The 20,250-nt window shown below is 36.2% G+C and overlaps 1 protein-coding gene across 1 annotated transcript in view; it reads left to right on the forward strand.

The window, feature by feature from the left end:
- The first annotated feature begins 2,150 nt into the window (after positions 1-2,150).
- TESMIN (testis expressed metallothionein like protein) overlaps positions 2,151-20,250 on the forward strand; it is an 84,309-nt gene continuing 66,209 nt past the window's right edge. The window contains 13 exon segments of the mRNA XM_056354518.1: positions 2,151-2,627; positions 4,591-4,621; positions 5,442-5,500; positions 7,460-7,568; positions 9,330-9,406; positions 10,822-10,913; positions 11,260-11,301; positions 11,567-11,638; positions 12,244-12,325; positions 13,813-13,950; positions 14,470-14,645; positions 16,058-17,571; positions 19,290-19,442. Coding sequence (XP_056210493.1) covers positions 2,151-2,627; positions 4,591-4,621; positions 5,442-5,500; positions 7,460-7,568; positions 9,330-9,406; positions 10,822-10,913; positions 11,260-11,301; positions 11,567-11,638; positions 12,244-12,325; positions 13,813-13,950; positions 14,470-14,645; positions 16,058-16,250 — 1,548 coding nt within the window. The 3' untranslated portion in view covers positions 16,251-17,571; positions 19,290-19,442.

The following is a 20,250-nucleotide window of genomic DNA, read 5'->3' on the forward strand; positions in this document are numbered from 1 at the left end:
AAGGAAGTGTGTGTCTGACTGAAAATTGTGGTTCTAATTCAGCCCTTGTACCAATTGTTTTCTCATATAAAAGATATTAATTTAAGCTAGATATTTTTTTAAAATCTTGTTCATTTACTCTGCATCTATGGTTGGTTATTTACATTCAATAGTTTGTCTCTATTTTCTACCCTCTTCTGTGATTTCAAAAAATAAAATAAAATTTCACAATTACCACTACTTTAGTACAATGTTTAATATCTTTTGTATCTTCTTCCCATCTCCCTTGCTGCTGTTTCTGGACTTGTGAAATCATTGCTATTAAATCCAGTTAGGAATGGCAGTAGCAGACTATTTAGCAGTGTTTTATACATGTCTTGCTAGTTAATAAGGAATGTGATAATGAAGAATTTTTCTTTTTCAGGTTCAGTAGAAAGAAGAAACAACTTAGGGTTTGCTTTAGATGAGCTTTATTCCTGAGATCCAAATAACTGCTGGGATGTTTCTGTGAAACCGTCTGCAAGCTAGTGGGTAGCGCTGGTTTGATCTTTACAGTGAATAACCCATAGAATGTGAATGGTAAGGCAGTGGAGAACTAGTGTGGGCACAGAAAGTTAACGTTGTTATAATGTTATTTGCTTTATCTGAAGATTCCCAGTACCTGCAGACTCCTTTGAAATGGCATTAAAACTGGGGACTAGTTTTGGAAAGAGCCAGGCTCCGTCTCCTTTGCATTTTCCCTTCCACTTTATGGCTCCAGGCTCAACAGGCCTCCTTTCCTCACAGGAGATGTGCTTCGGGCCCTTCCTTCATCGTCTCCAGGGCCTTTCCTCATCGCCACGGCCTTTTGCTGGACCCCCTCCGGTGGTTCCCTGTGCCCCTTGTGCTGGGGACCCCCGAACCACCCACAGCCCTCTAGCTGCGGCCTTACCGCTCTTCCACACGGCTTGTAACAAATCGCCCCTTACTCGGTGCCAGGGACCGGGTTAATCTTTGCCTCTTTGTAACACGAGGTGATTTCCAAGGGGAAATTATACTTGACACATAAACGGAGGGGAGAAGCGCGGGAGAAGCCGGGGGGGGCGGGGAGGAGGAGGGGGAGCGGGGCGGGCGGCGCTCTGGCGCGCTCCCAGCGCCAACGGCCGCGGCGGCGCCTGAGGGAGGGGGCGCGGGCTGCAGGTGCGGCCTGGCCGCCTGCCCCTGCCCGGGAAAGCGGGGTGGGGGGGGGGGTGGGGGGGCCGGGCTCCGGGGCAGGGGGGTCTCCCTACCTTGCCCCGCGGCGCCTCAGAGCCGGTAACAGTTCCCAGACAAGTCAGGGGGACGCGGGTTGCTCGGCCCTCGATGGTTTCCAGTCCACTCAGGGGGATGAGGGGTGCTTGGCCCTCGATGGCTCCCAGTCCAGTCAGGCGGATGAGGGGTGCTCGGCCCTTAACGGTTCCCAGTCCAGTCAGGGGGATGAGGCGTGCTCCGCCCTCGATGGTTCCCAGTCCAGTCAGGGGGGTGCAGGTCACTTGGCCCTTGATGGTTCCCAGTCCAGTCAGGGGGACACGGGTCGCTTGGCCCTCCCCACATTGCCTTACTCTAAGTGCAGAAATAATAGTGATGGCAGCGCAGGTGCATCTTGGCTTATGTCTTTTCAATGCTGGCCTGGCGATCATGTGGGTAGAGGTGCTTTGGCTTGTGTGGTTGGTAACTGGCAGCAGTGACGTGGAAAGTACAGATAAGGTTCAGTCTTAACGTGCTACTTGCTGACACAAACTTCAAACAGTGTAATTATAGCTGCCTAATAAGTGTACTACGTCAAATTTGATTGCTTTTTTTGACTACTAAGGCTGAGTAGCAAAACTTCGGAAGTCTGGATGCTGTTAACATTATTAAGAGTTAACAAATAATGTGTTCTTAAGGTAAAAGCAGCTAGTTTTGTGTTGGCATGGTGGCCTGTGTTTTCTATAAGCTAGATTCAGAACCCTAGCAACCTCTTCCAGCATTATGTTTTTAAGTTTCATAGTTACATGTTAGTTGGGTTAAACTTCAGTATTATAGATACGTGTTTGGCTAAGACTATTTCATTCACTTCTAGATAGAGAAACTGTTTGGAAGAATAGCGAAACAGAAAATTTATTTATCTTCAATGAAAAAAGTAAATACGAAGCAGCTGACAGTCCACGACTATGGAGAATCAGATATTGCTTGATACAGGATCAGTAATTGATAGCGGTCTTGTAACTGAAACATTTAATCAAAATAGACCTGTTTGTTCTGAAAACTTCAATCTGGAAACTGCAGTAATTAATAATCCCAATGAAGGAGGATTGCTCTCTAGGCAAGACAATCGTTTATGCACTGTAAAAGCAGAGGAGACTTCGTTAGATCACTTCAAGTATCCATTTACCATTGACAAGCAAAATACCATAGTAAAACTGGAACCCCACCCACATGGAAACAACAGCTGCAATGGTGAAGATTTTGAACAATACAAGGAATTAGGTTTTCCAGAAGAAGCTTATCACATGCATTCACCTTATCTGCCTTCAGATGGTGTCCACCTCCTTTCTTCTGTAGCAATGCAGCTTAAAAATTGCAGTGGTCCAACGTCAAGCGTTTTCTCTCCAGAAGGAACAGTCAATCAAAATGTCAGAACAGTACCAGTAAGATTAAGTGAAACAGAAATTTTTATATATTGTGACATAAATGTGGGGAATTGCCACATAACATTTCCATGGGATTCACATAACATTTAAAGTTATGTCATAAATTTTATACTAGAAAAAACTTAGTAGCAAACAGAGAAATAAATGTTGTACATTGCCAGAAATAGCATGCAGTGTGAACATACGGTTCTGACTGCTGTTCTTTTTTGTCCATGTTATAAGCCATATTTATAAATAGCTGGGTAGTTATTTTGATCATTAACAAAAATCTTACCATGTCAAAAATATACCCACTATGTTTTTAAATACTACCATTTGTATTAGCAACTATTAGATAATTGTGCAAAGTACATAAAAATAGGATGTTAAGTTTTGTTCTTTAGTTCCACAGGTGACATACTTGTAATCATATTTTTTTTTAGTCAAAAGGAGTTAAAAAGTTATTTATTCACAGCAGTAGACTGTAGCCTGTATTGTTAAATCTCCATGGCAAAAGTAGTTGTGTAGGAGAGAAGGGTTTCCTATTGCTTAGTACGTTTGGCAGCTTTTTCTGTACAGTTTGAAGTTATGTTTTCTGTGTTGGATCAATTACTATCTAGAAAAGTACACAGCATAACATTTCTTGTGATGCTCACAGGACCAAATCCATCTGCTTAATGCAGACTATTCATATGTAGAATACTTATGTGTCCTTGCGTCTTTGTTTATGGATGTAGAATATCAGGGAAGAAATCTTGAAATTTTAAGTTTACACTGTGGCTGTTTCTAGATGGGCACTGAGGTTTCCTTTGAGAAGCTATGTTGAAGTAAGTAAGCATAACAGTTGAATTTTTTGATAAACCATGCTATTCTCAGATACAAAAATTAAAATAATTTTTTTAAAGCCCCCAGAACTCACAAAAAATCGCTTGGTTGAAAACAAGGTCTGATTTCCCTTTGTGGTATCCCACTGAGGTGCCAGGCTGAAGCCAGGGGGCAGCTGGGGGGCTGTCTGCGCAGGAAACCTTCTGTCACAGAAATCACTGCTGACACTACCCAGCCCAGTGTGTTTCCCACTGGCATCTCATCCTGAAATGCTTGAGGTCTACTGTGACAATTACCTTAGGTGTTTTGGTTTTCTTTCTGATTTCAGGTTACGGTTATAGTTTAAAAGTATCTCTGGCTTGGAAAGTTGTTTACACACATGTTCAGTATTACCAGTAGTTCTTTAAGAATTTTAACTGTCAGTCTTTTGAACCATTAATAAGATGCAAAAGGCTCTAGAAGATAAAGATGTGATTAAGGTGTAACAATTGCTTTATTCAAAGTGCAGTTGAAGATAATGAAAATTTGTTAGTCTCTGTACAGGGAGATAAAAATGAGATTTAGAAAAAAATATTGCTGACCAGCTCTCTTCCTAGTGTCCTTACAGTTTATTGCACTAAATTTGCATGTTTCTTTAATCTACCCTGTTTCTTGAAGGTATTAGAACAAAATTCCAATCAGGTTATATTGAAGTAAAGCAGATTGTTGTTTACCCTCCTAAACTGCTGTCTATATTAAGAGGAAGAACAGTGCACAGTGCGAGCAGGTTGTCTAGCTAAATCAAACTTAATTCTCATTTGAAACTACAAATTCATTGGTTTTTGGTTTTGCTCCATTTTCCATTCATTTGGTTTGGTTTTGAAAATATAAATGTAGGTATTAAATATGATGCCGTTATAGTTGTAAATGCATTAGATCTGAACAACAGGTACATGTTGAGCAGAAAAAGCAGAAATATTGTTCAAGGTAGATAACAGCGTCTGGTAATGCTGAATAGGCTGCAGCATTTCTGTGCTTAATTATGTCATTGTATGAAACTGTAAATAACCCAATTTTTAAGGTTACTTTAGGTCAGTTTTTTGTTTATTTATTTGGCTTTTTAAAAGTGAATAGTTTAATGCATAAAATAGTTGTAAATAAAACATTCTTTCTTCAGGTATTCAGGTCATTCCCACTTCCAGTTGCAGGTGAGAATGAATCTATTTGTTATGATCGATTTAAAGGAATCCAAAACAGTACTATACAGTTACAAAATGTGACGAATTGCTTAAATGTAAGCGCCCCAAGTAATTGAGGGGGATCTTTTTTTTTGTCTCCTCTTATAAGGGAAGGTGTTAAATAGCTAAAAAAAAAATATTCTGGATTTGGCAAATTGCAGTGTGAACCTTTTTTGATAATGTTAATGTAACTAAGAATGTTTGAAAGGAGAATGGACCTCTGTTCAGGTATGTTCATGTTGCTTCAGTCACAGTTCAGTCTTACTTTTGAGTTTCCTTTCCTCTCATATCATCTCCAGATTCCTTCAGGGGACTGTGAAGAAGATACTCCTTGCAGCACAATTAAATTTTTTTAAAATTTTTTTTTTTTTAGTTTAACCATGTTTTTATTTCACTTCAAAGTTTGACCACAGGTTATGAAAGTTAGGTGGTTAGCACTGGTACTGCTGATGACAGTAAGCACGTGAACAGTTGTGTTCTGCCCATAACCTGTTCACAGTCCTGCTCAGGGTTACCCTGACTGCTGGATTTGATCTTACAAGGCAGTTTATTTTGAAGCTAAATGAATTTTACCAAATGGGCACAATAAACCTTTTAAAGATATCAAAAAGGCGCAAACTGAAGTTTGTTTTTTCCAGCAAGTCTGTTAGAAAAGAATATGAAACATTTTTTTCACCAGAATGTAATGCTGTAGTGACATCAAAATCTCTTCTAATGATGCTGTAAAGGAGTTCTTGATATAGAACACTTGATCTTTTATAAATAAAACATGCTTTATTTTATGTACTAGAATCTTCCAGTGGTGCCTGTGGCCTACCTCAGACTAGTGCTTCTGTCTATGACAAAATAGTAAGTATGCATACAAGATTTTATTATTATTGGAAGAATCTGTGTGAGTGTTGAATGTCTAAAATGAGATTTATTCTGAGTGCTAGAGGGTGAAAGGTTCCTTCAAACACTGTCCTATCTGATCTGCTCCAAAAAAGAGGGAAAGAAAAGTGTTGCTTTGTAGATTTCCTACGCTGCTACATTGTGGAGGAAGGAAGATTAGCATCTGGATTTTTCTCCTGTTTCTGTTCCTATTGGCTCAAGTCTAGGTGGCTCCTGTTTGCCACCTGCACATTCTGGTTCCATTTCAGGCCAGTTAGGGAGGGAGCTTCTCCTAAGGCCACCTGAACACAAACTGCCCAGTGGGACTCTGCCACATACCCTCAAACAGCAGTTATGTATTTTAGCTGTTACCCACGTGCAGGAACAGAGCTGAGGCTGAAAATCTGGCTTTAACATTAGCCTTCCTTCTATGGAGAGATGTTTTTTGCAACTTAATGATTCTCTTAAAATGCTTCAATTTTTCAAATATAATTTCCTAGATATGTACTAGACTAACTATAGAAATTCAGGTATTTCATGAAAGGGAGATGTCTGAAAATTACTGGGATTTTGTAGCCAGGTTTTTCAAGGTTATCCATTCGGTGTTTTAAAGTGTGTACTGAGAGGGCAAAGCTTCATCTGGAAGTGTGACTTATGCGAAGATGACACTGTAATAAGTTAAAGGATCAGCAAGACAGGTGGTAAATCGGTTTTCAACAAATGCAAGCAGCACCACATCTGTGATGGAGTGCCATGACACACACTAGTTGATCACCATAACAAAAATTTATTTTGGAACAATCTGATTTATAGTTATAACTGGATTTGCAGTCTGGTCTCAGATGAGTACTTCTTACTTAGATTAAATCCCAATGATCCCCAGCCAATTTATACATTTCAGGATTAATTCTTGGTTCGCATAATTTGCTGTGACTGTTGCCTAACTTCTCCAAGGCAATTTAGAAATGAGTTGATGCTTCATGATGTTGGAGACACTGAACACCATTGTTACTGTGAAGTATGTTACTGTTCATTGTTATTCTTCAGGAATATTTTTACTTGATATATAAGCAAAAATCTTGCTGCTATTGTGAAGTAAATTAACTGTTCTCAGTATTACATTTGAAAACAATGCTTGCTTTAGAATATATGATTTATGCAGATGAATATTCTAATTTGTTGCATTTGCTTGGAATTTAAAGTAGATTTTAAAGCATGCCTGTTAAGATTTAAAACTTATATTTCAGGCTGAGGTAAGAGAGGCAGTTAGTAATGTTATCGAGAATCACCAAGACAGAGCAATTTTTCAGAGTCCAAATGTTGGTGAGTCTGGCTGCAAGGTAGTGGCGTTGCACAATGTAGCAGAGGAATCCAGATGTTCACAGAGAAATGATTCCAATCCTATGGTAATTATATCCTGTAATTGACAGCAAAATTATATGCTAGAGAAAATTAAATTATTTGTACCACACTAGCAGCAGGAAGTCCCACTTAGTAAGTGGTGTATCAAGAATAATAAGTCAGTCCCTTTCTTCATCCAGAGGAGAAGTCTTGATTTAAAATCACAGCTAAATAAATAAAATGAAACATGTACAATGACATATTCTGGTTAGGGAACTGAATCTGAAGCCAGCACACTAGTAAATAGCTAGTATATGCTCTACAAAGCCCCATGGAGCAATTTAGAGAATCAGGAATCCACATCACCTAGGCTGAGGAGCTACTTTTTTTAGATCTCAATAGCTGCTTCCAAAATTAATTAAAATTAAGGGTCAAAAAGCAAACATCTTAATGCGTAATGATCCATTTGTTTGAGAGATTCCAGTCTGTGATTATAACGCTTTATAAGACAGGTGGTACTCTTATGAAAACCTTTATATCTATGTGCTTAGAATTACAATTTCTTAGATGAAAGGTAATCATTAGTTTTCATTGCAGGTTATCTGTCAGTTGGAAGGAGGTACTAAAATACTCCATGTAAATAGTTGTGGTACACAAGAACTAAAACCTGTTCATCACCATGACCAACGTAATTATCTTCAATCAGGTACAATAAAACCGAAAATTGTCTCTAGGCTGTCAGATAGTGTATCACAGATTGTTAACGTGCAACTCCACGTGTTTACGTTCTTAAGCAGCAACGCGGGGAGATGAGCCGAAGCTGATGTAGCTAATACCAGTTATCATTTTACTTTATTTTATAACTGAAAAATTGCTAGGCGCTTCGGTATAATAAGAATGATGTAATGGATATGATGAATTTATTGAAACTCTATACACAGATTAATTTCCATATATTTTAAGCACATTTAGCTTAAGCACCCGCATCCATTTGCATTTACCCCATCTTGCCACCAGGTGTCACTGTGTCTCTAGAAATGAAGAGCAGCCGTGAGGGCAATGGGTGTGCTTTAGCCTTGGGATTCAGAATGTCTCACGAGTACTTACATTATTATGTGAACTTGAAATGTCATCAGTTTTTAAAGTGGTTTCTGAGGCCCTAAAGTTAATGCTATTTAGATGGAGCAAAACATTTTCATCTGAGCAGCAACTAAGTATTCAAGTGTAGTTTAATTTAAATAAATCTTTACCTAACTATAGCTTCCTCAAAAACGTTACTAACTTTTTTTTTGTTATTTATTATTATAATTTTGTTACAGTGGTGAATTTTGATGGCAATGTGAAAGCAAAGCCTTTTAATATTAGGCACCATGCAAACACAGGTATTGCTCTCAATACCAATAGGTGCTGAGTGTGAGCATCTCTCAGCAGGTGCTCCAGCTATGGAACCTGTTTACTTGTATTTGTCAGAAGCCATCAGAAGAGTAAACCAGGCACATTCAAGTTAAAGGCCATGTTCCTTTATAGAATTCAAATTCTCATTCCTTCACTGTAATAGCAGGGGAAAAAAGGCTGAGGAAAAGTGTGCTAACATATCTTTTTTAGTTATTTGCTTGAGCTTTTTTCTGGTTTACTTGTCTTTCATAGGAAGTAAAAGAATTAGGTCCAGAAATTACATCTAAAAGTTTGTAGGGACTAATCTCTTCCACTTTTTAATTAAGCTGTCTGTTGGCTCCCTTTTTTTTTTCTTTTCTTTTTTTCTTTTTTCCTTTTTTTTAGATGTGAAGTAAGTAAGTACAGGTATAAGATTTATCTTGTAATCTTACTGTGACTGATGTTTACTTTTTTTTACGTAGGCTAGGATGCTCATGTGTTTATATGCAGTTCTTCACCAGGACTTACGCTTACTCTTACACCTATTGTTTTCTCCATGGTTTTTAGTAACTTTTTTCATAAGCTAAAGACTTCCGTTCCAAATGTGCTCTCAGAACTCTGGAAATTTGTAAACTAAGAACTCGGGACAAATAGATTTAGTTGTTTCTCACAGTTTTCATATTTTAGCAAAATATTTTAAGTCTATGGCATTTGAATTTGACTGTCCTTGATGTCTTAGAGTAAACAATCTATGTTCAAATTCCTAGCTGACAAATTGGTGGTGGGTTCTTCTCTCATGGGTATTTTTGTGTATTCAGGTTTTTATTCTTATTTTGCAATGAGAAAAACATTTCTAGAGAGAAAACTTCTAGGTACTTCATTGACACTATTTACTGCAGAGTAAGCCTGAATTAAAAACTGAATTGTAGGAGAAAGTGCTGACAGAGGACAGCCAGCCCCAGGTGATTTTTTTTATTAACAAATTAAGATACCAGTTTGCCTGTATGCTTAATTCAATAAATACTTATGGATAAATTAAACTTTATACATTGTGAGTAGTTCTGCTGTCTTCAGGTAAATGTTGCCTTTTCAGATGTGGACAACCCTGTAACAGCTGTACTGGAGCAGTTTTTGCCTGTTCCAGGTGAACCGGTTCTGAATGAACAAGAGGTAAAGAAGCTTTAGCCTTTAAACTTGTTAAGTACAATATACGCTCTTTTTCCTTTTCTTAAAATGGGTTGTTAATTCTATGCGGGGAAGTAACAATTTAGCTAGTTTGGACAGATTAGTTCTGCACTTAGTATACTTTATGCATATAAAGGTTTCTGATTTCAACATCTTCTAGAAGTAATACCAAAATTAAAGATACAGATTTCCATAAGAAAAATATATTCCAGTTTTGAAACCTTGAATTTGGTAATATATAGATTATGCTATTGTGAGAACCATTTTAAGATTTTTCTGGGGTGAAGGAGAGCACACTGATTTTTACCATAAGAAGCGGTATATTTTCCCCCAGTAGGATTTTTTTTTCACCTTTTTCTCTTGATTAGGATTTAACAGTCATTAAGTCTTTATAAATGTTGTTGATTTTTTCTTTTTTGGATGAAAATTGAACAGAAGACTAAAAATCTGAAGATGCTTGTTGTCTTATGTGTTACTTCCAACAGAGTTGGTAGTAAAAATCACTGCAAATTTTTTATAGTTAACTTCTGATTTGTGTGAAGTGCATATGTCATGTGGGTACAAACACAGCAAATGGTTTGTGGATAGCAGCCACTGTGATAAAAAAAGGAAGAAAATACCCAAGGGTGAGATCAAACAACAACCTAGGGAGTCTTTCATCTCTAGAGGCAGTGTATCTGCAAATTGGTGCCTAAACGTTCTGGAGCAGTGAGGCAGACAGGCTTGTAATTCTTCTCTAACTTTATCCCAAATTAGTTGTTTCCTAGATTTCTTCTCTTGCTTTAAATATGTTCATTTTCCTCTTCTTTATGGTCACCTAGATTCATCACCTGTTACAATAACAGTGGTTTACAATTATTCACTGTCCTTCCGTTACTGGTAATATCAGTGTAATCCTAATTGTTATTCCCTTGTCTCTCTCGAAAACCAGGCCCTTATTAATCATGTGTCTGAAGAGACAACAGATCTGCAGTGTGTTTTCTTGGCCTGTGGACTGATTCTTTTTCTAAAATTTTGCTTAGACTTCAACAAATTAGATGTGATATTGCAGATATTTAAATCATGAAGTCACTAACCAGTTTCTACTGACTACTGGAATTAAAAGCAACTGAATCTGGAATGATCCGTAAATTGAAAATAGTGTGCCAACACTGCAACACTGAAAGCTGTTCTTGGTTCTTTGTACTGGGAGAAATGAGATTCCTGACATACTGAACGGTTTCCGAGAAAAGATGCATGCCATTTTCATTTCTCACTTTCTACTTCCGTGAGTTTTTATCAGTAACCTTAGTAATTAAATTATTCTGAAACATTTTCTTTGTTACTTTTTATCTGTTAACTTACAAGCGTATTTTTTAGAAGTTAACATAAACAGGACATATCCATTTTGTCTTGGACAGTGTGAAAGTGGACCGTTACAACCAGCAGCTAGCACTGCCACGTTCCATCTACAATCAAATCTGCACAGGCCAGTGAGAATGACCTCAGAGGGGTAAGATGCGTGGAATATCTTACATCCATGATGACTTCTGAATTTTAAACTGGCAATGACTCCTAGACATTTTCGTGTTGCATAGCTGCTTCTCTCTTGTAACAAAAATGCTGTTCGGTAAGAACACATTGTGTATGTATCTTGGTATCATGATGCCAGTTGCTGGTAGTCAAAACTACGTAGTGTGGTTTCAGGTTTTCTTAGGATCAATGCAACGGTGCTGTCAGTTTGCCTGAAAAAGCATTTAATTTTCGGAGTTAATTGATATATTTCCAAATCAAATTAGTAGGTGTTTAGCCTGTATTTCTAACACTAATGGAATTATTTTAATTATATTTAATTGTAGATCATTTTTAAGGAAGAGGCAGCTGCAACCCCGGTGTGAAAGGTGAGAGTGCTTTGTAGCTGCACAGCCCTGCACAGGTTATATGACTAAGGGCAGACCTGTCCCAAGTAGGTGACAGCTGGTGGGTAGAGGGAGGTTACACATTGCTTATCCTTTTTCTCATGCATGCTGTAAGGCAACACTTATTAAGTAGCGCAAAAAATTAAAATCAGTATTTATCGTTTCAAAACTATAGAAAAATTAGTTTTCATTTTAGTTGTATTTGCATATTTTCTTCTGATTTTTTTTCTTTTTTCAACCTGTGTAGCTTGCCTTTTGGTTCAGGGATTATAAAGCCTAAGAAACCGTGTAACTGTGCAAAATCTCAGTGTCTTAAATTGTAAGTAATCATTTATCAATATTTAATAAAATGCTAATAACAGTGTACAGATGAAAAGACAAACATACAAGAAATTTGTGCTTTAAAATGAACCGCACATACATGTCAAAAATTGCTTGTCTGTTATGGAGTTAAAAAGATCCACAGTTGTTGTAAACTAGTGTCACACAAGCTGGAATTTTGATGCAGAGGTGTAGATGACTGAATATAATCCGAAGTATGAAAAATAAAAAGAAGCTAGAAGAATTGTTCAGATCCTATCTGGAAAATCCTATGTAGAATGCAAATGCTGTATACTAAAATATAATTTCTCTGTCTTGCTGCTGCTTACATATATAATCAATATGCACAGAGATGTATACACATTTTTGATTTGAGTCATTGATGGACTGGATGTATTTTACAAAATGTAAGAAAGAGAGAGAAGCTCTTTGTCTAGGTTAGGATGTGATTAAATTACAAAGGAAGAAACATTTATGAGTAGAAACAGGAAATTCTGCCTAGAAGTAGGATTTAATTAAAAAATTTACTCTTAAACCAGTTACTCTTTTCATTTCTTATGTTATTTTACGTGTTAATCATAGATATTGTGATTGCTTTGCCAGTAGTGATTTTTGCAACAACTGCAACTGCAATAATTGTTACAACAATCAACTTCATGAAACTGAGCGATCGAAAGCCATTAAGGTAAAAAAAGAAAAAAAAGTATAGTACACATTAGTATCAGCTTCACGTATGAAAATACAGCAGTATTGTTTTTTTCCACTAGTTATAGTATTTGGAATATGTTTTTTTTAATCTAAATAAAGCTAAGTGTTGCTTCTGTATTATTCTTCTTTCCTTCCTTTTATGGACCTTCTGATACTTTGAATTAAAACCAGCAATGGGTTAACTGAATGATAACTCTTATTCTTAGAAAGAAGTATTCAAACCTGAATTTAATTTTGGAAGACTTTTTCACTTGAAGGAAAATTTTTTGTATCCCAAAGTCAGACAGTAGTTAAAGGAAAACAAATTATTACTATCTAAATTATTACTGTCATTGACAGATCTTCTGCAGTTGTCTGTGTTAGTCTTTCTGGCTGACCCATGCAGCGATGCCAAGTTGGCTCTCATGACAGTGACACTGAACCCTGCACTAGTGAGAAGCAGGTTGCTTCTACATTTGGAGACTGATTTTATTAGTAGAATAGAGAACAACATGTGGCCTAATTTTTGTGTGTATATCAAACTGCACAATCTGAGCAATAATTTGATCTCATATGCATGTTATGTTATCTAAGTTTTAAAGTGATAGTGAAAAGTCTTATTCTACTGCTGATGCTTTAAGGATATATATTAATGGCTTTCTGCTGCTTGTATACAACTCTCCAGAACTCTTTTTGTATCATTCACATAATAATAATAAAATTGTCTTGTACAAGACATTGATCTAATTAAAGTTAGAGCTTTGCCACATCCAACCGGTCAAGCCACAGCAATTTTTGCTGTCAATGTGCAACAGCCAGTTTTAAAATCAGATGCTTGTCTGTGGTTCAGCTGATGGGGTTGTTGATGTCTAAGCACTCCTTTCACTGCTGTAGATAGCACCTGGTAGAGCGTGATAGATCTTGTTTGTCACTGATGAAAGCATACCTGTGCTATCCATAATATTGTACATAAAGGGCATATATAACCCCTTTAACCTGCCTTTTAGTAGTCTGTGGCATTGCGAGGTCTTGGGACCTAATGAAAATCTGCTGTTGCAATCCAATGCTGATTTCAGTGAATGGACTTTCTATTGGGCCACTAATAAAACAAGTTTCAAAATTCTGAGATGTATGTAACTATGTATGCAAGGGTTTTTTCTTCACTGGTAATTTTTTATTTCTGGTGAAAGTAGTATCAGCAGTGAAAGAAAACAAGCTCCAAGAGAATAGCTGATGGGTTATTTATGTTATTCCATAGAAACAATGCAAATTGCTTTCTGTGGTAGAGCCAAGTCAGCTTAATGTTCTGGAATCTTTAAATTCCTGCTCTCATATGTCATGAAAGACTCCTTTATCCTTGGGCTTCATACCACCAATAATGAGAGTGGGAAGTAAGAACTTCTTTGTTAAACATTGGGTCACAGTCATTCAGGTGTTTAAAACCACTTCTTTGAACTTGTCATAATCTAGCAATTCTTGTTTTAGGCCTGTCTTGGTAGAAACCCAGAAGCTTTCTTACCAAAGATTGGGAAAAGTAAACTAGGAGAAATGAAACTTCACCATAACAGAGGATGTAATTGCAAGCGCTCAGAATGCCTCAAGAATTATTGTGAGTGCTTTGAGGTGAGTCAGGTGAACTTTGAACTTTCCTCTTATCAGTTACTACCTTAATGTTGAGTATATTCTGCAACTGGTAGTTTCTAAAAATAGTCACTTTTTCTTTGCATTTTTCACCATAAATTTTCAGCATAGGAGCACAGTCTCTTTGTTGTAATGTCTTTAAAGAACTGAATTTGTCTGAAGTTGGTCAGCTAAATTTCAGCATCAGGAGCTCTTGGCCAATGCCTTGCTCCACAAGAAATGAGGAATGGTTTTCTTCTAATCCTGGTAGTTTCTTTGCATCTGTGGTATTTTTTTATCTTGCCAAGTTATCCACAAATTGAGGGGAGAAGTGATTTGTCGATGTACAGAGCATCAGCCTCCTGCTTCCTTACTCTTTTCATACTGATGGTCTCACTCGGGAACTAGCCAAGATCAGCACAGCTAGAATAAGTCCCTAGTGATATAGTTGGAATGGTTGCTCAAATGTATGTTTAATTTAAGATTTATACAATTTTTATTCTAAATATTCTATATTTTCAGGCTAAAATTATGTGTTCCTCTATTTGCAAATGCATTGGTTGCAAAAATTATGAAGAAAGTCCAGATGAGAAACCCCAGCTGAATACGCTAAACTACGTGGACATTAGATATAATGAAGGAAACAGCCCAGTTTTAACATCAACATTCAAAACGTTACCAAAATTGAAGACAGACAGGTGAATATTTGGAAATAGAAATGCATAATTCATTGGTCTGACTTCATTCATTTTTCATGTTACCATTATCATAGTTATTTAAGAAATAATGACTAGAATGACAGATGGCTTGTATACAAGGCATCACTTCACATAGCATTTGCCATCCTGTTTCTATAAATGAAAAAATATCCAAAGGATGGCCTATAACTATCCATTAAGGATGTAGTGTACAGAGTTTAAGGATATATGTATTAGTTCTACTTACAAAACAGCAGTTATTTATGTATCGATGATATATTTCATTCTCTCAACATTTTTCCCCTTAGCTACTTTATCTTGTTCCTTCAGTTTCTCTGTTCTTAAATTTTTCTATGTTCAAGCATTCATTTCTAATAAAACCTTGACCAAAGAACTGATAAGAAAATTATGTTGTTGATATGTTTGTGATATTCAATTAATAAGCATGTTTGCATCACTGCTTCTTTCCCATCTCTTCTTCCTTTGATCCACCTCCTCTCAATTTTAGTTGTGTTAGCAATTTGGATTGTGAAATAGTCTAAGGTGGTTGTACTATCCTGATGTTGTAATAATTTCTAATATAGTAGTAGCCTAACCTTTGGTTTTGGTTGGTTTATAGTCATTTGCCTACTAAATAGAAACAGCTGTTAATAATTAAAATTCATTAAACCACCTCTTAGTTGATTTTAGGGAGCTTTACTCTAGGCTCTAAAACTTAGAGTTTGCATACATCATTTCTTCGCTCCTTTGCATCAACCTTGAAATTCTTATCTTAATTTTGTTTTTAAAATACTTTCTGATGATCTATTTAAAAAATATTTTAGTAATCTCTGGTCTTGGTAGTGTATTGATGGGGTAGATCATGCCAAGTTATGCTTTTGCTTGAATCACACAGGAGGTTGAGTTACATTATTAATATAGTAGAATGAGTTATGATGTTAACAGCTAGTAGTTTCAAGAGTTTGTTCAATGCAAAGCTGCTAAGGTGCCATTCAGGGATCCTTGAGGGACTTGGTGCTGTTTCCTTCAACAGGAGTAAACTGAATTTACATTTCATACTTCCTCGACCTTGGCTAAGCCTTTTTAACACATTTCCTTGTACTTGAGGCAGGAAGAGACTTGTATAAACTTTCTCTGTCTGCACCTGTTGGGCAGCATTTTCATAGATCGATTACATTGTGTGAACAGTCTCCTGTGTGATAAAATAGAAAATCTCAGAAGCAATCTGTTACAAGCACAAGCTATTCAGTGTAGAAGAATGAAATTCCTAAAAGGATGTATCTTACAGTAACAGTGCAGCTACTTGGATTCAGCTTTGTGCATTCCAGCTCTTAACTGAGTTTCACAATTTGTCTTTTAAATTATTTTCTGTATTTAAAATGGAGGTATTTCCTTTCTTTTCCCCCGGTCAGGCAACCAGCTGTACGTATATCTTGGGAAGAAGTGAAAGCAGTATGTTCTTGTCTCCTGGTGCAAGCTGAAGAGGCAGAAAATAGAAATTATTCTGTCTGTCTAGCTGAGCGTGTGATCATGGAGGAATTTGGGAGATGCTTATCCCAGATCCTACGTACATAATTAAAATCTAAAGGACTGAAATTTGAATAATATTCAATGTAATATAAAGCCAATAACTATTAATATTGATATGTTGCCATAGTCTCCACAATTTTGCTGCTTAATGATCTTTCTTTGATCTTTCATAGGAATAATTTCATTCAGTTCAGCTGAATTCCTTCTGAATTATGCTGGTGTAAGTGAAACTAGCACCACATCCAGCATTTTTCCAAGTAACTTAATACTGTAGTAAGCTGCTAAGTAAGTTTTCTACTAGAACAAGTTTTCTCTGTAGTTAGGGCTTTCTGAGCTGGTTCTCAGTCTTTACCTACACTCTTATAAAAAGTAAATTTATCTTTAAATTACTTTATTGGATGTTTATGTGAGTTGAGATGCAGTAAGAATTTGCTATCTTAGTTTGGTTATTTTATGAATTGTGAAACAGTTCTATTTTCAGTGGTAGTAGGCAAGGTGACTAAGTTTAGCTTTGATTCTTCTCTGTTTTGGTAACTTATTTTTTGTGTCTGCAGGTCTACCATTTTTGGAAAACAGAGCAGTGTTGTCAGTAGGTTTGGTATTTACTTTGGGGAAAAAAAACCCACACTAGACTTTGTTCAACGTCAGATTTGTTAGGCAGATGAGCCTCATAAAGAGTAGGAGGAAGATGACCTCCTTTTTACTCCTATTGTAAAGTGCTAGAGTTTGTGATGGGAAAATCTTTTATGTACGTAGGGTTTAGGATTGAAATTTGCTGAATCCTACATTTGCAATCCAGTTTCCTTTAAAGCCTGGTGTAGCATTTGTTTAATTATTCGTTTTTCTTATGTGGACGTTTTCTCTGTGATATTTTTTTCTCTTCTCATTCTCACTGTTGGGATAGTAGATTTCATTTTCTGTAACAGAAGTAACCTATTTGCTGCCATGTTTCTGGGAAAGAATTTTTTTTTTTAATTGTCATCTAAATGAATTGACAGATTATATAAAAATGGTCTTTGTTTTTAGACATTTTGTGCCAAGTTAATAATACATGCTTAGATATTTTTGGCGCTTATGCTTAAAAAAAATAAAGATATTCTCCATGTCATGTAGATTCTGGAAAAAATTTATGCTAAGTTAATAATATGTGCTTAGATGTTTTTGGCATTTATATTTTAAAAAAATATTCTCTATGTCCTGTTGATTCATGAAAAATTCTTGCCAGAACAGCAGGTAAGACTGCATGCTATTTAAAAATTTTCTTTAATAAGAGGGAGGGCGTTTTTTTTAGTGGTGGTTGATCTGTGAAAGTATTGCATTTTACATCTTTGTTTTTAACAACTGCTGCTGGAGACTGCTGAAGGTCACAGGAGAAAATGGATTCTCAAAGTGCTCTGTAAGTGATAATGGCACCATCGGTACATTTCACCCCTTTTGGGTCCTTCAATTGCTAAGATGATTTCTCTTGGATTTGGAATTAATACCAACATAAAGGCTTTATCTTAAAAAGTATTTGTCCCCAGATAGAGTTACTGTGAGGTCATAAATCAGAAAAGCACACAAGGGCTGTAGAGTCAGTAGACACTCCATAAGGAAGCAAAGCTTGAAGAAGATAAGAAACCAGTCTTTATTGCTAAATCATGCCTTGAAATCAGATCTCAGAAATAAAATCACTAAAATTCCCAGTGGAAGTGAGGTTCAGTATGATTAACCCTAATAAACAAGAAACTTGGGTTAGGACCAGTGATGAAAGTATAGATTAAAAATAGCAATTAGGAATAGAAATGCAAAATAAAATTAAAAATTATGGAGAGGAGTAGAAAAAGTTAAATACATTGTAAGAGGAACTATTAGAATCCTTGAAAAACTTAATGTAGTGTAATAGAGTCGCATCTTCAGATGGATCTTAATTTGAATATACACAACAGGGAGGCAATGCCATAATATAAAATGACAAGTTATTAAGCGTAAAAGAGGGGTGAGCTCAAATGATGGGGAAAAAAACATCAGGAGGAAAAATCATAACATTTTGACTAGTCAAGAGGTTGAAAAATAATAAAGAAAAAGGAAAAAATTAACAGGGAAAATTTTAAAGAAATAATACAGACACTTAAAATGGAATTAGAGTGGGAAAGATAAGAAAATTCTACCATCAAAAGTAAAGGGTAGGAGTACAGGGGAGAGATACAAATAGCATAAGAAGGGAAATAAATGAAGATGTGAACTACGGCTTTGAGTAACATGCCCAGGCTTTTGCCTCTGATAAAAATGATGTATAAAATGCTAAGACTTTCACCCAGGTTGCTAGCTAAGAAACCTTGAGGGAAGGTTTCTGCTTGTTCTGCATAAAATTTTTAAGTCACTGTATAAATGAGATGGGCATGAATGAGATTAATATCAATTGAAAAAAAATACAAGGCACTAGAATCAGTAAGAGTTTACACAGAACCAACAAAAAAGCAATTACTAGATGCAAAGAGCTGAAATATAATTATCTTTTTAATTATAGAGAGGTAAACCTGGTTTGAGTTAATATTTTTTTATATTACAGATGCTATAAAATCAGTCTGTAAAAACACTCCCAGCCTCTGTGGTGACTAGGATTGTAATTATATTCTGAAAACAAAAAATAAATACAAAGCAGTAGCTGGTTATATGTAATGTAATAGACAAGCCTAGCAGAAGCAATTTCTATAATTGTTAACAAACAGAAAAACTGTCAAAGAGGGTTATGTATTCAATAAAGAAAGCTAAAACTAGCTTTGTGGTCTTACAAGTAATGCTTTTTGCAGTCAGTGATGGAATTATTTGAGAACAGCATGGACACAGCCACAGATTTCTTCCTGAAACATTTAAGTAGGAAATACGTATCGGTTTTCTTAACTAAGTAGTCCTTTTTGTACCAGAGAAAGGTTTGCTTTTATAGCAAAGGTGAAAACTGGGGGGAAAGGGCACCAGAAATCCAGTCCTGAGTAGGTCAAGGGGTTGACAGCTGTACAGGAAAGACTGGGAAGAAAAAATTCAACTGAACAGAATCAGAACACGTGGGTACTGTATTAGAGGGAAAACAGCTTTTCAAATAAGTTGATAATTTGCCTTTTTGTTTCATATAAGGATCTTAGAAATTAGATAGTAATGCATGGAACTTCTTCAAATGGCTTTACATGAACGAGAAGAACTAAGTTGATTTGCCTTCAGTCACTGCTGCTTCATCTAACAAAAGAAACTTTGGCCCCAGCAAATAAATGAATAAAAAGGAAGAGATAGGTAAGAGATGAAGCATGGATAGCTCTCCTTGTATCACCTGTTGTGATGTTCTTGGTAATGTATCTCTTTTTTTTATAGTATTTTATAATTTGTTCAATTTCTAAATATGAAATTATATATCAGAAATGCACAATATACATGTTTCTGACGAAACAAGCAGGAATAAAAAAACAAGCAAACCCATGGATTCATAACTGCGTGAACTATTTAAAATTTAATCTTGCCGATAAAACACGAAGACCTTTTTGAAACTGGCAGTGTGTCAGTCTCATCTGAAAATAACAATAGTCATCTTTTAAAAATAGGTGAAGGTAGAGATTATTTTGATGGGTACAATTGCAAAGTGACTTAAAGCAAACTTTCTCATAAAATGTCTTTTTTATTTATTTGTTTCATTTTTTACCTACGGGTATATCAGACAGTACTCTGAAGGCTTGGTAAACTGTCAAGATCTTCAGCGCAGAGACCAGGGGTCAACACATTAAAATATTTCAGAAAGGTCTCTGAAATTTAGCAGTCCAGACACTTCTAAGAGGACTCTCTTGGCTCATAATCATGTTGTTCAGCTGAAGGATATTGTAATGTAGTGTGTGAGATCTTATTTAGAGGTATGGATTGGTACAGAATATTTCTTTTATAATATATATATATATATGTATATGAGAAATTCAGTTTCTCACATGTTGGATGAGAGAAGCGAAACACAATCTTTACATAAAAATTGAAAGTTGCTATTCGATGCGTTCCCTGTTAGTTAGGTTTGGAGTCTGTCCCTGTTTGATTAAAGCAGTTGTCATCAAATTTAGTC

Source organism: Falco biarmicus, chromosome 10 (genome assembly GCF_023638135.1).
Source record: "Falco biarmicus isolate bFalBia1 chromosome 10, bFalBia1.pri, whole genome shotgun sequence".
NCBI lineage: Eukaryota > Metazoa > Chordata > Aves > Falconiformes > Falconidae > Falco > Falco biarmicus.